The 14033-nt window shown below is 47.3% G+C and overlaps 2 protein-coding genes across 2 annotated transcripts in view; both read left to right on the top strand.

Annotated features, from left to right (window-relative positions):
- Positions 1-1269: 1269 nt before the first annotated feature.
- Positions 1270-2226, top strand: LOC107106931 (olfactory receptor 5B12-like). The gene has a single exon (XM_015407147.1). It carries the CDS (start codon positions 1270-1272, stop codon positions 2224-2226), a length of 957 nt encoding a protein of 318 aa, XP_015262633.1.
- A 10724-nt stretch (positions 2227-12950) lies between these two features.
- Positions 12951-14033, top strand: part of LOC107106933 (olfactory receptor 8D1-like) — a 5636-nt gene continuing 4553 nt past the window's right edge. Inside the window, exon 1 of the mRNA XM_015407148.1 lies at positions 12951-13029. Within this exon, the coding sequence (XP_015262634.1) occupies positions 12951-13029 (79 nt within the window). The remainder of the gene's footprint in view (positions 13030-14033) is intronic.

Here is a 14033-nt window from a genome sequence, read left to right on the forward strand (position 1 = left end):
TGAATAGCTCTCACGAATTTTGTTTCAATATTCTCAGGTAAAATGCATGTATTTCTTTCCAATATTTCTTCATCTTTGTACATGTTCATCACATATGGTAGAAAGTACCATCCATTCCTTTTCATTTTCAACGTCCTTTTATAAGTTTTGTCCATCTTCAAAAAGTGTGTATTCTCAATGGATTTACAAAAAGTGAGAGAGGTGGAGGCATACCAGTATTGTGGGAGAAATTTCCAGGCATAAGTAACAGCAGGTGAAAAAAGGAGCATTATTTGGAGACACTAAATGAGGAGGAAAAGAGCAACAAGAGTCTTGGATGTGGGGAGGATGGTGACCCTGGCATTGTATATGTGGTAGAGAAGAGGGCTCGGGAGGAAAGAGAAGGTTGAGTGCGGGAAATATACTGAGAGCCGGAGATTTTGCAATGGCAGCGCAGACATCCAAGTGGAAATCTCAGACTGACAACGGGAGATGCAGGGCTGGAAGGAGGGAGAAAGCTCAGAGGCAGAGCCGGGTGTCATCCGTGTGAAGGTGGTGATGAAGGAACACCGTGGGAGTGGACGAAGTCACCCACGGACAAGTGCATTTAGATTATAAGGTAGTGAGATACCATAAGAAAAGGGAAAGGACACACTTCTCCCCACCCCACCCCGATGGACCAGGGGAAAGAAGAGGAATTTGCAAGTAGGAAAAGAAGTAGCTAAGGGCGGGGTCATGGAAACCTAGGGCTTGAAGCAGCAGAATGAATAAATGTATCTAAGGAAGGAGTCGAAGGGGGAAGCAGACTGCGGGGAGACCTTGTGGGAGAGCCAGGGAGGGTGCCTTGGGGCATGCCTGACTATATTGTGAAAGATAGAGGACAATTCCTCCAGGTGGTGTGATTTGGGGTAGTTTAGAAGTGTTGCATCACTAGATACATGATAGATGAGACAGAGGACAGGATGATCTTTTGATGGATAAAATCAGCCTGCAGTTTTGTCCTCCTCCAAAGGTGTTCAGCTGCACCAGCAAAAGAATGGGGATATCTGGTGGAGAGAGTGAGAGGAAGAAGTGAGTTAAGAACAGGGAAGTCTTGGGGGCAGAAATTGCAGGGGGACAAAACTTCCACAGTTCCTTTTCCTGAGCAACAATTGTTCCTCATAACAACATGCAGCTTTAATCGACTTGAGGATTGCCAAACCGATGCTCAGAGGTGTCGCTCATCACAGTACCTAAGATGTGTTTTCTCCACCCATCTTTCTCTCCTTGCAGGTGAGTCCAGAGCTCTCAATGGGAGTGAGGAATCAGACGCGAGTGGTGGAATTTGTCTTCCTGGGTTTCTCCAGCATTCCGAACAGCCACATCTACCTCTTCCTGCCATTCCTAGTCATTTACTTGGTCACCGTGCTGGGGAACCTCACGATATTTATTCTAATTCAACTGGATTCCAGCCTCCAGAGCCCCATGTATTACTTCCTCAGCCACCTCTCCTGCTTAGATATTTGCCTCTCCTCCGTCACGGTCCCCAAGATCTTGGTGAACTTCTTGTGCCAGCGACAGACCATCACGTACAACCAGTGCATGGCCCAGATGTTCTTCTTGATGTCTTTCACAGGGACAGAGGCTGCATTGCTGGGTATCATGGCCTATGACCGCTATGTTGCCATCTGCAAGCCTTTGCATTACTCCCTGCTCATGAGCACCAAGGTGTGTGCCATTTTAGCCTTTTCCACCTGGGTCTGGGGCTTCTTAGACTCTGCTCTCCATACAGCTCTCAGCTCCAAGTTGCTATTTTGTGGAGTCAACCAGATTCATCACGTCTTCTGTGATCTCCCCGCACTGATGAAGATTTCTTGCAGCGATACACAGGCCATAGAAATGGTGTTAGGTATTGCCAGCCTTTTTGTGGGCGTGGCCCCCTTCCTGTTCACGATCCTCTCCTACGCCTTCATCCTGTCCTCCATCTTGAAGATCCGTTCCACAACCGGCAAGCGCAAAGCTTTTTCCACTTGTGCTTCTCACCTAACTGTTGTCACCGTTTACTACGGAAATGGGCTACTGAACTACAATAGACCAAGCACCGGGTACTCCTTGGAGATTGACACCCTGGTCTCCATCATGTTCTGCATAAGCCCCCCGATGTTGAACCCCCTCATCTACAGCCTCCGCAACAAGGAGGTGAATAGAACTTTTGCTCACAAGGTTCCACAGCTTAGCGGGAACAATGGTCACCACACTAGAAATTAGGGCATTCTGTGGTATTTGTCAGTGTCGCTCCCCTGGAGAGCTACTGGCTCCAGAATTTTGAAATCTCCGGTGTTCACTGTTCTCTCATTTTGCTATAGCAGGACATATTGAAGCAGTCGGGAACACACCAAGTCAGTAGCTGAACGGAAATGAAAGCCAGGAATTAAGAAAATTACAAAGGAGTCAGAATAAAAAGAATGGGGGGGAAATAAGAAAAGCTCTTATATGCCAAGAAGAAGATAAGAGGAAGAGGAAGAAGAGGAGGAGGAGGAGGAGGAGGAGGAGATTGGATTTATACCCCACCCTTCACTACCCAAAGGAGTCTCAGAGCGGCTTACTAACTCTTTTCCCTTCCCATTCCCACAACAGAGACCCTGTGTTATACCCCGCCCTTCACTACCCAAAGGTGTCTCAAAGCGGCTTACAAACTCCTTCGCCTTCCCCTCCTCACAACAGACACCCTGTGAGGTAGGTGGGGCTGAGAGAACTCTTGGCAGAAACTGCTCTTTTGCGAGAACAGCTCTTATCAGAACTACGGCTTGCCCAAGGTCATTCAGCAGGTGCAAGTGGAGGAGTGGGGGAATCAAACCCGGTTCTCCCAGAGTAGAGTCCGCGCACTGAACCACTACACCAAACTGGCTGGTTGAAGGAGGGCCCAGACTTCATGTCCTTTGCTGAATGCCCAGTTCTAAGCATCTCACTAGGATCTGATTCGTATTTAGTGGCTGAAATTGAACTGCAGTGGCTGTTAAATACTTCTACTTTCTTGCCTTTTCTGTCCACTCGTTAGTCAATAAAGTTTACTTGTACTTGCTAGAGGTCTCTCTCTCTCTCTCTCTTTCTCTCTTTCCAGCTCTATTGGGGTGGGGGTATCCCAACATCAGCAGCCACCTGGATCAGAGTGTGCACATATGGGGATGCGTAGGCATGCACACGAGAGGATCCTGGTAACAGCCAACCACTGAACATGAGCAGAGTGCTAATTAGACATTCCTCTTCCAGAACTCTACATCTTGTGGGGTGAGGTGTCATTTCAGGACACCAACCCAAGTCTATAGAACAGGACATTACACCTTTTTATATAAAATATGTCTGCAAAAGGAACAGACTTGTAAGCCCCTCTGGCTCCTTTGGGTTCATCCCCAGGAGACTCGCAAACCTATGGCTGTCCCACATCTCTGTGTGGTGACAGTGTCCCTTCCCTGGCTCTTCGTGGGTGCCAAAAACAAACTCATAGAATCTTGGTGCATGGGGGGGGGAGGCTACAGTGGGAGGGGCTTCTAGTGTCCTTGCCCCACTGGTGGACCTCCTGAGGGCACCTGGTATTTTTGGCCACTGTGTGACAGAGTGTTGGACTGGATGGGCCATTGGCCTGCTCCAGCATTGGCTTCTCTTATGTTCTTATATCTGGGGCAAGTGATGCACTGTATTCCTGGTGCTTGGGGGGGGGCAACAGTGGGAGGGCTTCTAGTGTCCTTGCCCCACTGCTGGACCTCCTGATGGCACCTGGTATTTTTGGCCACCATGGGACAGAGTGTTGGACTGGATGGGCCATCGGCCTGATCCCACATTGGCGTCTCTTATGCTCTCATGTCTGGGGCAAGGGATGTTCTGTATTCCTGGTGCTTGGGGGGGGGCAACAGTGGGAGGGCTTCTAGTGTCCTTGCCCCACTGCTGGACCTCCTGATGGCCCCTGGTATTTTTGGCTACTCTGTGACAGAGTGTTGGACTGGATGGGCCATTGGCCTGATCCAACATTGGCTTCTCTTATGTTCTTATGTTCTAGAATCATAGAGTTGGAAGGCACCTCTGGGATCATCTAGTCCAACCCCCTGCACGACACAGGAAATTCACAAACACCCCCAATGACCCCCCTGCTCCATGCCCCGCTGCCACCAATAACTCTGAGAGAATCTTCTGCTAAATGGAATCTTGGGTCTAACATGCACTATCTGCGTTGCTCTTTGGAGGCTCTGCCTAGTTGCTGCACCTCTGTCGGGTAGCCCTGTCACAGAGTTGGAATGTGGAGGGTTGCACCTCCTCCTCTTCTTTCCCAGCTCAACCCTGTCTAGCTTCTGAATTCTATCTCTTGCAAATTAACCGGCCTGGGAACCTTAACTGCTTATGTGCTCATCTGCTTGCTTGCTCAGCTTCAGCCCGCACACAAGGAAATATATTCATTGGCTTTGGCTTATGGGGGGGGGGGGTTGTTTGATTTTACTATATGTCAGTGGCCATCATATTGCAGGTCATTCCTGACACAAGCTGTATACTTGTCCTTTAGTAATGGACGACCAATAAAACACTTATCTTTTCAAGAAGCCTTTGTATGTGGTGTGATCCTGCTAAGGAGCCTGGCAGCCTCTCACTTTGCTCCTACAATCTAGCCCAGGGGTGGGGGGGGGACCTATTGCAACTGTGCAATTTTGAGCTCTCACACTCCAGGGATGCCAGACTTACTCACTGCCCTTTTCCGCTACCACACTAGTTCTGGATCCACAAGAGACCCCCGCAAAGATATATATTTGTCGTTCCTGCACACCCCTAAACCCTACTCTAGATCCAGGACTGTCCTGGCCTGGTTCTGAATGGGTTGTGCCGGCCCAGCACTCTGCCCCATTGAAGTCCCTCCCCTCCCCAAACCATCACCTCCTCGGGATCCACCACCAAAACCACTGGGTATTTCCCAACCCAGAGCTCAAAACCCCATGAGAAGGGCTTGACAGCAATTCACCCCTTGTCCTCCTACCCACAGAGAAACTCCATGAGAGGAATGTGGGGGTTTGCTGCCCCCAAACAAGTGGTGGGTGATGCTGAACACATAAGAACATGAAGTGGCCTCGTTTTGAATCAGCATAGGAAAAGGATGTATATTGTCACCTTGCTTATTTAATATATATGCAGAGTACATCATGCGAAGATCCCAGATCACCGCAGACGGTGACAGCAGCCATGAAATTAAAAGATGCCTGCTCCTTGGGAGGAAAGCGATGGCGCACCTAAACAGCGTGATCAAAAGTAGAGACATCACCCTGCCAACAAAAGTCTGCGTGGTCAAAGCAATGGTATTCCCAGGAGTCATGTATGGCTGCGAGAGTTGGACTATAAGGAAGGCCAAGCGCCGAAGAATAGATTCTTTTGAACTGTGGTGCTGGAGAAGACTCTTGAGAGTCCCTTGGACTGCAAGAAGATCAAATCAGTCAATCCTAAAAGAAATCAACTCTGACTGTTCCCTGGAAGGCCAGATAATGAAACTGAAGCTCAAATACTTTGGCCACCCAATGAGAAGGGAGCACTCCCTGGAGAAGAAGACCCTGATGCTGGAATCCACTCTCCAGGGTCTCATGCAGCTGTCCGTGTCACTTGCTGTTCTTCTAACGGGAGATGCCAGGGATTGAGCCTGGGACCGTCTGCATGCCAAGCATGCCAAGCATGCCAAGCAGAGGCTATACTATGCTTCACATGTACTGGAGACCTCTGTGGGCACAAGTTGTGTATCCCCTGGCACTATGAGGCAATATCCATTGTGTATGGCTTCACTGAGTCTGCATAAAAGCCCCAGGTGAGCCACCAATTCTCGAAAGTTCAAGCAATTACACACCATTTCCTGGGGGTTTCCAACTGAGGTTCATCCCCAAGGACCCCAGGCCAAGTAATGTATTCTCACTTCCAATCCACCTCAGTCTTATACAAACTGGTTACAGGGACATGCTCTTCATGCTGAAGATGGAGAGAGACCTTCCAGACTGACTGTAGAGTCCACGTTTGGGGATGACCAATCACTGCCACGCTGTAGTCTTCAGGCTAAGTGATATCTCCACTCTGACTTTGCAGTCTAGCAGCAGGGGCAGTGAAAGGCCATGGGGTTTCCCTTGCCAACGTGAACTGGAGCTGAACTGGAGGAGAAGCCATCCATCCATCCATGTGCAAAGGTGAGTCGCTTTCTAGCAGAAACTGCTCATATTTTTCTGAGACAGAAAGATAAACAAGAATGGAGAACAGAGACCAGCCCATTACAAATGCATATTTTACTGCAGATTTTCAGAGCAGTAAGCCTTTAGTCTTGACTTATTTATATATATACTTATACTTCGGATTCTGTGCCTGTACTACGCTCAATTCTTTCCCTCCGCTGTATTTATTCTGCAGCTACAATTTTTTTTAAACATGTTTTTCTAAATTGGGGTGGAATGTCACTTGTGACATGTGAGGGGGTGTGTGTGGCATCCAAGTTTGTTTTTTTAATGCAATTGCTCTATTGGAAATGTGCAGTAGCATCCAGGAAGTGCATTCCTTTAAATCCCCGTGGTTCAGGTTTTACACATGCACTGTAGGATTAGTTCATTGAATGAAAGGGAACAGAAAAGAACAGGGCAAAGGGGGGAAACTTGATGTTGAAACTGACCAGACTTTTTTTTTAAAATTGACAAGCAGCTGTGAAGCCCCATTTTGCATATTGCCGAGCACGAGCGGATTCTCTGCTGTGTTATCAACCATTGTGAAAAGTGGGAAAGAGACAGTCCTATAATATTGGGAAACATATTGAGTTTACAGAATGCACGGTAGAACCCACTGACACTGGTACTGCAAGCTGTGATCATTAGCAACGTATGTGTGTGGGTGTGCCTGTGCAAAGTCAGCTGCAACTCCACCACACATTGCACAGGGCTGCAATTTCTGTGGGGGAGGAATCCTCTGGCAGAAGCTCTGGAGAGCTTTTTTTTAGTCTTGTACCACTAAACTGGAAAAAAGGAGGAATTTTCTCCAATGCCCTAGCACAACTGCATAATAATGCTAATTTCCTGCCATTTCTCACAAATTTGTGGTTTTCTCTTTGCAACTCTCTAATTTGATACTGCACACTGGTCATGATCTTGGCAGTTTTTTACAGCCTATCCTGTGCAGATTGCACTCTGTCCTCCAAATAGGTTGATCCCAAGAAATTATTAAATTCAGCGGTTTGTAAAAGGTCCATGTGGTTCAGCTGCCATTTTAACGTTAGGCTTCCAGAGTCTGCCAAAATGCCCCCCCCAAACAAACAAAACTTTGTTAATTAAAGCATGAAATAGAGAAATGTTTTCAAAGCTTTAGACTTCCCATCCCAGTGTCTCTCTCTTTACACCTCATGTCAATTTCCGTCTGTGCTGATGATACCCCCCTTTCATTTGTTTGAATACAGCACTGAAATCCTTTTTTTTTTTGCACTGAGGATGCTGCCATTTGCTTCCTCTCTGATCCCCCCCTCAAGTCAATCCCAGCAGGGAACAAATCCTCGCAGAGCTCCCTTAAAACTCCTACTCGAAATTTTAATTTTTTAATTTAGCGACTCGAGACTACTGATAGTCTCATATCATTAGACTCATGCTGCTTGTCAAAAAAAAACCCCACGGAAATGTAAAAACAAAAGGAAATTGGAGCTTGTGCACCAATGAAGGAGGGAGGATGGCAGAAGGTGTAGAGTGTGTGGAAAAACCTTGATATGGGCAGGGGACTGACCTTCGATTGGCAGCAAAAGGGCAGGGGAGAAATCCAAGGGAATCTGTATGCTTTTGAATTACCTTCAGCTTGGAAGCAAAATAAGGAGGAGATCGGCACAAAAGCACTCTCAGAAAACCCAGATAAACTGAAACTTGAAAGCAAACTGAGTGTTGAAGGGAGGGAAATCAATGCAGGATGACAAAGAGGTCTCTTATGCATGGGTGTTTCCCCCTGCTTTCAATGTGCATACACTGTAAGGGAAGATCTTGTCTCACTAACCTGTTAGTGTTCTTTGAGGGGGTGAACAAACATGTGGACAAGGGGGGCCCAATAGATGTTGTTTACCTTGACTTCCAGAAAGCTTTTCATAAAGTTCCTAATCAAAGGCTCCTAAGTAAGCTCAATAGTCATGGGATAAAAGGACAAGTCCCACTGCTTACCACCCAGTTTTTGATCCATAAAAGGACAAGTCCTTTTATGGATCAAAAACTGGCTAATTAATAGAAAAGAAGAGAGTGAGTATAAATGGGCAATAAACTGGGTCCGATGCTTTTTAACTTGTTTATTAATGATTTGGAGTTGAGAGTAAGCAGTGAACTGGCTAAATTTGTGGATGATACGAAGTTGTTCAGGGTGGTGAGAACCAGGGAGGATTGTGAGGCACTCCAAAGGGATATGTTGAGGATGGGAGAGTGGGTGTCAATGTGGCAAATGGGGTTCAATGTGGCCAAGTGCAAAGTGATGCACATTGGAGCCAAAAATCCTAACTATAAATACACATTGATGGGGTCTGAACTGGCAGAGACTGACCAAGAGAGAGATCTTGAAATTGTAGTAGATAACTCACTGAAAATGTTGAGACAGTGTGTGACTGCAATAAAAAAGGCCAATGCTATGCTGGGGATTATTAGGAAGAGAACTGAAAACAAATCAGCCAATATCATAATGCCCCTGTATAAATCAATGGTGCGACCTCATTTGGAATACTGTGTGCAGTTCTGGTCACCACACCTCAAAAAGGATATTATAGCATTGGGAAATGTGCAGAAAAGGGCAACTAGAATGATAAAAGGGTTGGAACATTTTCCCTATGACGAAAGGTTAAAGCGCTTGGGGCTCTTTAGCTTGGAGAAACGACGGCTGAGGGGTGACATGATCAAGGTTTATAAGATTATGCATGGGATAGAGCAGTGTGAGGATGTCCCCTGTCCTTCTCTTCGTTGTACTTTTGCAGCCTCAGAATCTGAAGGAACCTGCCATGGTTCTCGCTCCAGTTTTATTGAGATGAAAACCTCCTGGGTAGTAATTACAGCTGTCCCTGGTAGTAATTTTCATCTCAATCGATTCCTCACCGGCTGTATCCAACTTTATTTTATTTGACCTTTTAACAACCATACAGGCAACGTTAGTGAACTTCTGACCTTTCTTCTACTCTGCAGAGAACTTTCCCCAACTTCGTCGTTCTATCTATTCTACCCTCTAAGGTTCTCTGTTTTACCCTGGCCCTGCCATTTCTCTTACATTTTGCTTCGCCCTCCTTGCTCCTGTCTTCTGCCTGTCCCTTTTCTCCTAGTATAGCCCTTTCTGTCTGAGTTTGGCAAGGAGTCAGAGCCCCCTGGGTCTCTGGGGTCTGACACATCCCCCCCCTTTGCCCGGTGATCAAGGATGAGTCGGTGTCCTCGTAGAGCCGCGACAAAAAATCTGCGTTGGCATGTTGCGATCCCGATCGGTGTCGGATTTCGAACCTGAAAGGTAACAATGATAAATACCAACGTTGAATGCGGGCATTAGAATCTTTCATTCGGTAGAGCCATTGCAGGGGGGCATGATCAGTAATAATCGTGAAGGGGTTTTGATCCAAATAGTATTTAAGTGTAGTGATGGCCCATTTTACTGCCAAGGCCTCTCTTTCGATAGTAGAATACCTACATTCCGCCTTGGATAGCTTACGGCTTAAGAAAAGTATGGGTCTGTCTTCGCTTCCCGTTTCTTGGGCTAACACAGCCCCAATACCAGTGGCAGAGGCATCTGTTTGCACTATAAAGGGCTTCGAGAAGTCAGGGTTGTGCAAAAGAACGTCTTCCTGGAGAGCTGTTTGCAAATCCTGCAAAGACCTCAAGGTGGTTTCGGTCCATTTGAGTTTATTAGGTTCTTTATTTTTAAGCATATCTGTAAGGAGCGAGGCCCGTGAAGCGAAACGGGGGATAAATCGACTATAATAGCCAATTAGCCCCAGGAAGCGTCTCAATTGTCGTTTTGTACTGGGTAGAGGGAAGTCTCGGATGTGCACTACTTTGTCTGGTTGAGGTTTAAGGATACCTCCGCCTACCACAAAACCCAGGTATTTTACTTCCTGAAATCCTATTAAACTTTTCTTGGGATTAGCCGTTAGGCCTGCCTCTTTTAATGCCAGGAGCACACTTTCCAAATGTTTTAAATGCGTTCCCCAATCCGGGCTAAAGATAATAATATCGTCAATATATGCCGCTGCAAAACCTTTGCAATGGGATAGCACCATATCAACTAATCGCTGGAAAGTAGCGGCGGCCCCATGTAACCCAAAAGGCATTCTGAGGAATTGATATAACCCTGATGGAGTGGCAAATGCTGTCTTCTCCCTATCTGCTGGATCGACCAACACCTGCCAATAACCTTTTGTAAGATCTAGCGCGGACATCACTTTGGCTTTGCCGAGTTGTTCTAGTAGCCCATCCGGGCGTGGCATGGGATAGGCGTCAAATTTGGAGACCCGATTGACTTCTCGATAATCTATACAAAAACGAGTGCTCCCATCAGGTTTGGGAACTAGCACCACGGGACTTCTCCAGGCACTACGGGAAGGTTCTATAACTCCCAACCTTAGCATCTCCTGCACTTCTTTTTCTACCGCTTCCCAGCGAGCCCGTGGAATAGGTCTCCATACGGAGCAGGCTACTTGTTGAGCTTCTGTGGGAATCTTATGGGTGATGCAGGTAGTGCAGCCTGGTTGCGTAGAAAACACCCCTGGTATTTTATTTAAGACTTCCGCTATCTCTACTGCTTGTTTTTCGGACAGACTTGTGCTGAGGACCGGTCCCACCGTTTCTTGCTTGGCAAGGTTCGTATGGGTGGGGAACCCTGGCATTTCCTCTACAGTAGACTCCCCTAATAGAGTTCTCTCTCGCCATTCCTTCAAGTGGTTCACATGTAATGTTCTAATGGTTTGAGCTGTCTGACCACATTGAACTCTATATGTTACAGGGCCTAAAACTTTTATTATTTCAAATGGACCTTCCCACGTTTGGGTTCCTGGGTGTAAACAGGCTCTGCGATGCACCAAGACTTTGTCTCCTATCTTAAAATTTCTTAGTTTGGCCTTCTTATTGTAATATTTTTGTTGCATATTCGTAGCTTTGACTAGATTTACTCTTGCTTGTTCATGGGCCCAATTTAGTCTCTCTTTCAGTTGTTCTATATATTCCACAGGTGGTTTGGCCGTTGTCTCAGGCCGTTGTGTCCATTGTCCTTCAATTAAGGCCATGATACCCCTAGGTTGGCGCCCAAAGACTAGCTCAAAGGGGCTGAAACCTGTGGAGGCTTGAGGAGTTTCTCTGAAAGCAAACAGCAACGGTTCAATATATAAATCCCACTTTTGGGGTTGGTCTTGACCTACTTTCTTTAAGGCTTCCTTGACAGTGTGGTTGAACCGTTCTACCAAGCCATCCGTCTGGGGATGATACAGGGAAGTGAATATTTGCTTGATTCCTAGATTGTTACACAATTGTTTCAATATCCCAGCTCTAAAGGATGATCCCTGGTCCGATAATAGCTCTTTGGGTATCCCAAATCTAGAGAAAAGTTGGAAGAGAGCTTTGACTACTCCAGACACCTTCATTGTTCTCAAGGGTATGGCTTCTGGATATCTAGTGGCATAATCCATAAGAACCAACAAAAATCGGTTTCCCCTCGGGGTCCTAGGTAAGGGTCCTATAAAATCCATGGCTACTCTGGAAAAGGGTTCAGAGATCCGGGGTAAAGGTTGCAAAGGTGCTACCTTAGGCAATCTGTTGGAGTGGGTTTGGCAGCTTGGGCACGTAATACAATATTGCTTTACATCTTGGTGCATGGTAGGCCAGAAGAAGTGTTCTAGTATTCGTGCTATTGTTTTAGCCGGACCTTGGTGTCCCGCCCATAAATGATCATGAGCTTCCTTCATCACCTTTAGACGTTTTGATTTAGGAAGCAATATTTGTTGTACTTCCCTTCCCCCGGTGCCCACCTGCGCTCTCCTAAACCAAACCCCGTTCTGACATTCTACCCTAGGCAGTCGGTTAGCTAACCGGGTATTAGTTATTTGTTTTTCCCTTACCGCCACTTGTCTCCGCATGGCCTCCAATGTAGGATCTTCCTCTTGCTCCTGTTGGAACTTTGGGTCTGCTGTCCATTCGCCTAACTCCTCCTCTGGGTTGCTGTCCCCTTCCCCGTCTACACTGTCTCCTGGTTCTTCTTCCGTTGAGTCCTCAGTGGGACTGTCACTATCCTCTTCTGCTCCACTGGCCGAGAGAGTGACTACTCCCCCTAAGGTTCCCTCTGCCGAGGCTTGGTGAATCAACTGCTTAAACGCTTTCAAATCTCTCCCAAGCAGCAATGGACAAGGCAAAGTGGCGACCTTAGCCGCTTCTATTGTATAGGCTTTCCCTTCGATTATTACTGGTATACGCACCATAGGCCATTGGTGATTATGTTGAGTAAAGCAGTTAATCTGCGTCCATCTAACTATGGGCCAATGGGGTGCCGCTAAATCACCCCTTATCATAGAGATCGAACTGCCGGAGTCTAACAACGCTTCTACCCGCAACCCGGGCATGTGCGCAATTACCGTGAAAGGAGCCCAACCGTGGGTACACCAGCTCGAGAGAGTTAAGGGCCAGGCTCCCTCACACTCCATGAGGGGACATTCCCTTTGTAAATGCCCCATTTCGCCACAGGAGAAACAGGGCCCCTTTGGACTCACCACCATTCCGCCCACTTTGTCTCTGTTTTCAGGGGCCTTAGGGGGACTTCCCTCTGGACGTGCGTAAGGGCGTGGCGGTAGTACCAGTCTATTTTGGCTGGGGGTTATAGGACCCCTCGAGAAGGGGCGGGCTCTTCCTCCCCGGTTTATGCTTCCAGCAAGCCCCGGCACCAGAGTACCTCCTCTCACACCCCCGGTCCCAGTGCCCGTCTGTTTTCCTTTTTCTATTGTTTTCCGTCCCGTTTCAGCGGTCATGAAATTCTCCATTAACGAAATTAACTCTTCCGCAGTCCGTGGCTTATTGCGCATTACCCACACCCTCATCTCTTCTGGTAAGGCTAAGGTGGCTTGCTCCAATATTACTTTATTTACTATTAGCTTCTCCCCGGGGAGCTTCGGCCCTAACCAACGTTCCGCGGCTTCGCTTAACTCGGCTACCCACAGTCTGGGTCTTTCCTCACTTCTCCATTTACTGGCTCTAAAGCGTTGTCTAAAGGATTCCTCCGTTATTTCAAATCTATCAAGTATCGCTTGCTTGACCGTGTTATAATCTCCCAGCTGTGTTTTTGAGAGGCTACGCAGTACTGATTGGGCTTTTCCTGTTAAATAGGGGCCTAATATATACGACCACTGGGCTTGGGGCCATTGCGCAATTTCTGCTGTACGTTCAAAGGTCTCCAAGAACAGTTCCACGTCGTCTTCCGCAGTGAGTTTAGTTAACAATGAGGTAGGTGTACGGGCCCCTCCAGCCCCTGCCCCTGAGCCTCTTACCTGTTCCCAGGTTTTGCTTAAGTCTCGTATGAGGATGGCTTGTGATTCTTGTTGATGTCTCATCCAATCACTCATCAGTCGTTCCTGTCGTTCGGCCATCCACTGGGTTAACTGAACTATATCTATAGCGGGGTTTGCCTGGGTTGCTCCGGTTGCTCCTCCAACCTCATTCCTGGCTTCGTCCATGGTGCGCTGTCTTTCTCGTTCCGTTCTTTGGGCCGGCGGTACCCACCCCGCTGGACGCGGTAATCTCGGTAACGGGAACAGCACGGCGACGTCCCCGTACGGGCCACCACTGTGAGGATTTCCCCTGTCCTTCTCTTCTTTGTACTTTTGCAGCCTCAGAATCTGAAGGAACCTGCCATGGTTCTCGCTCCAGTTTTATTGAGATGGAAACCTCCTGGGTAGTAATTACAGCTGTCCCTGGTAGTAATTTCCATCTCAATCGATTCCTCACCGGCTGTATCCAACTTTATTTTATTTGACCTTTTAACAACCATACAGGCAACGTTAGTGAACTTCTGACCTTTCTTCTACTCTGCAGAGAACTTTCCCCAACTTCGTC

This window comes from Gekko japonicus, unplaced genomic scaffold (genome assembly GCF_001447785.1).
Source record: "Gekko japonicus isolate JY-2015 unplaced genomic scaffold, Gekko_japonicus_V1.1 scaffold3543, whole genome shotgun sequence".
Taxonomy (NCBI): domain Eukaryota; kingdom Metazoa; phylum Chordata; class Lepidosauria; order Squamata; family Gekkonidae; genus Gekko; species Gekko japonicus.

Excerpts from the sequence above, each read along its gene's own strand:
- LOC107106931 (XM_015407147.1), top strand. The coding sequence starts at position 1,270 with ATGGGAGTGAGGAATCAGACGCGAGTGGTGGAATTTGTCTTCCTGGGT.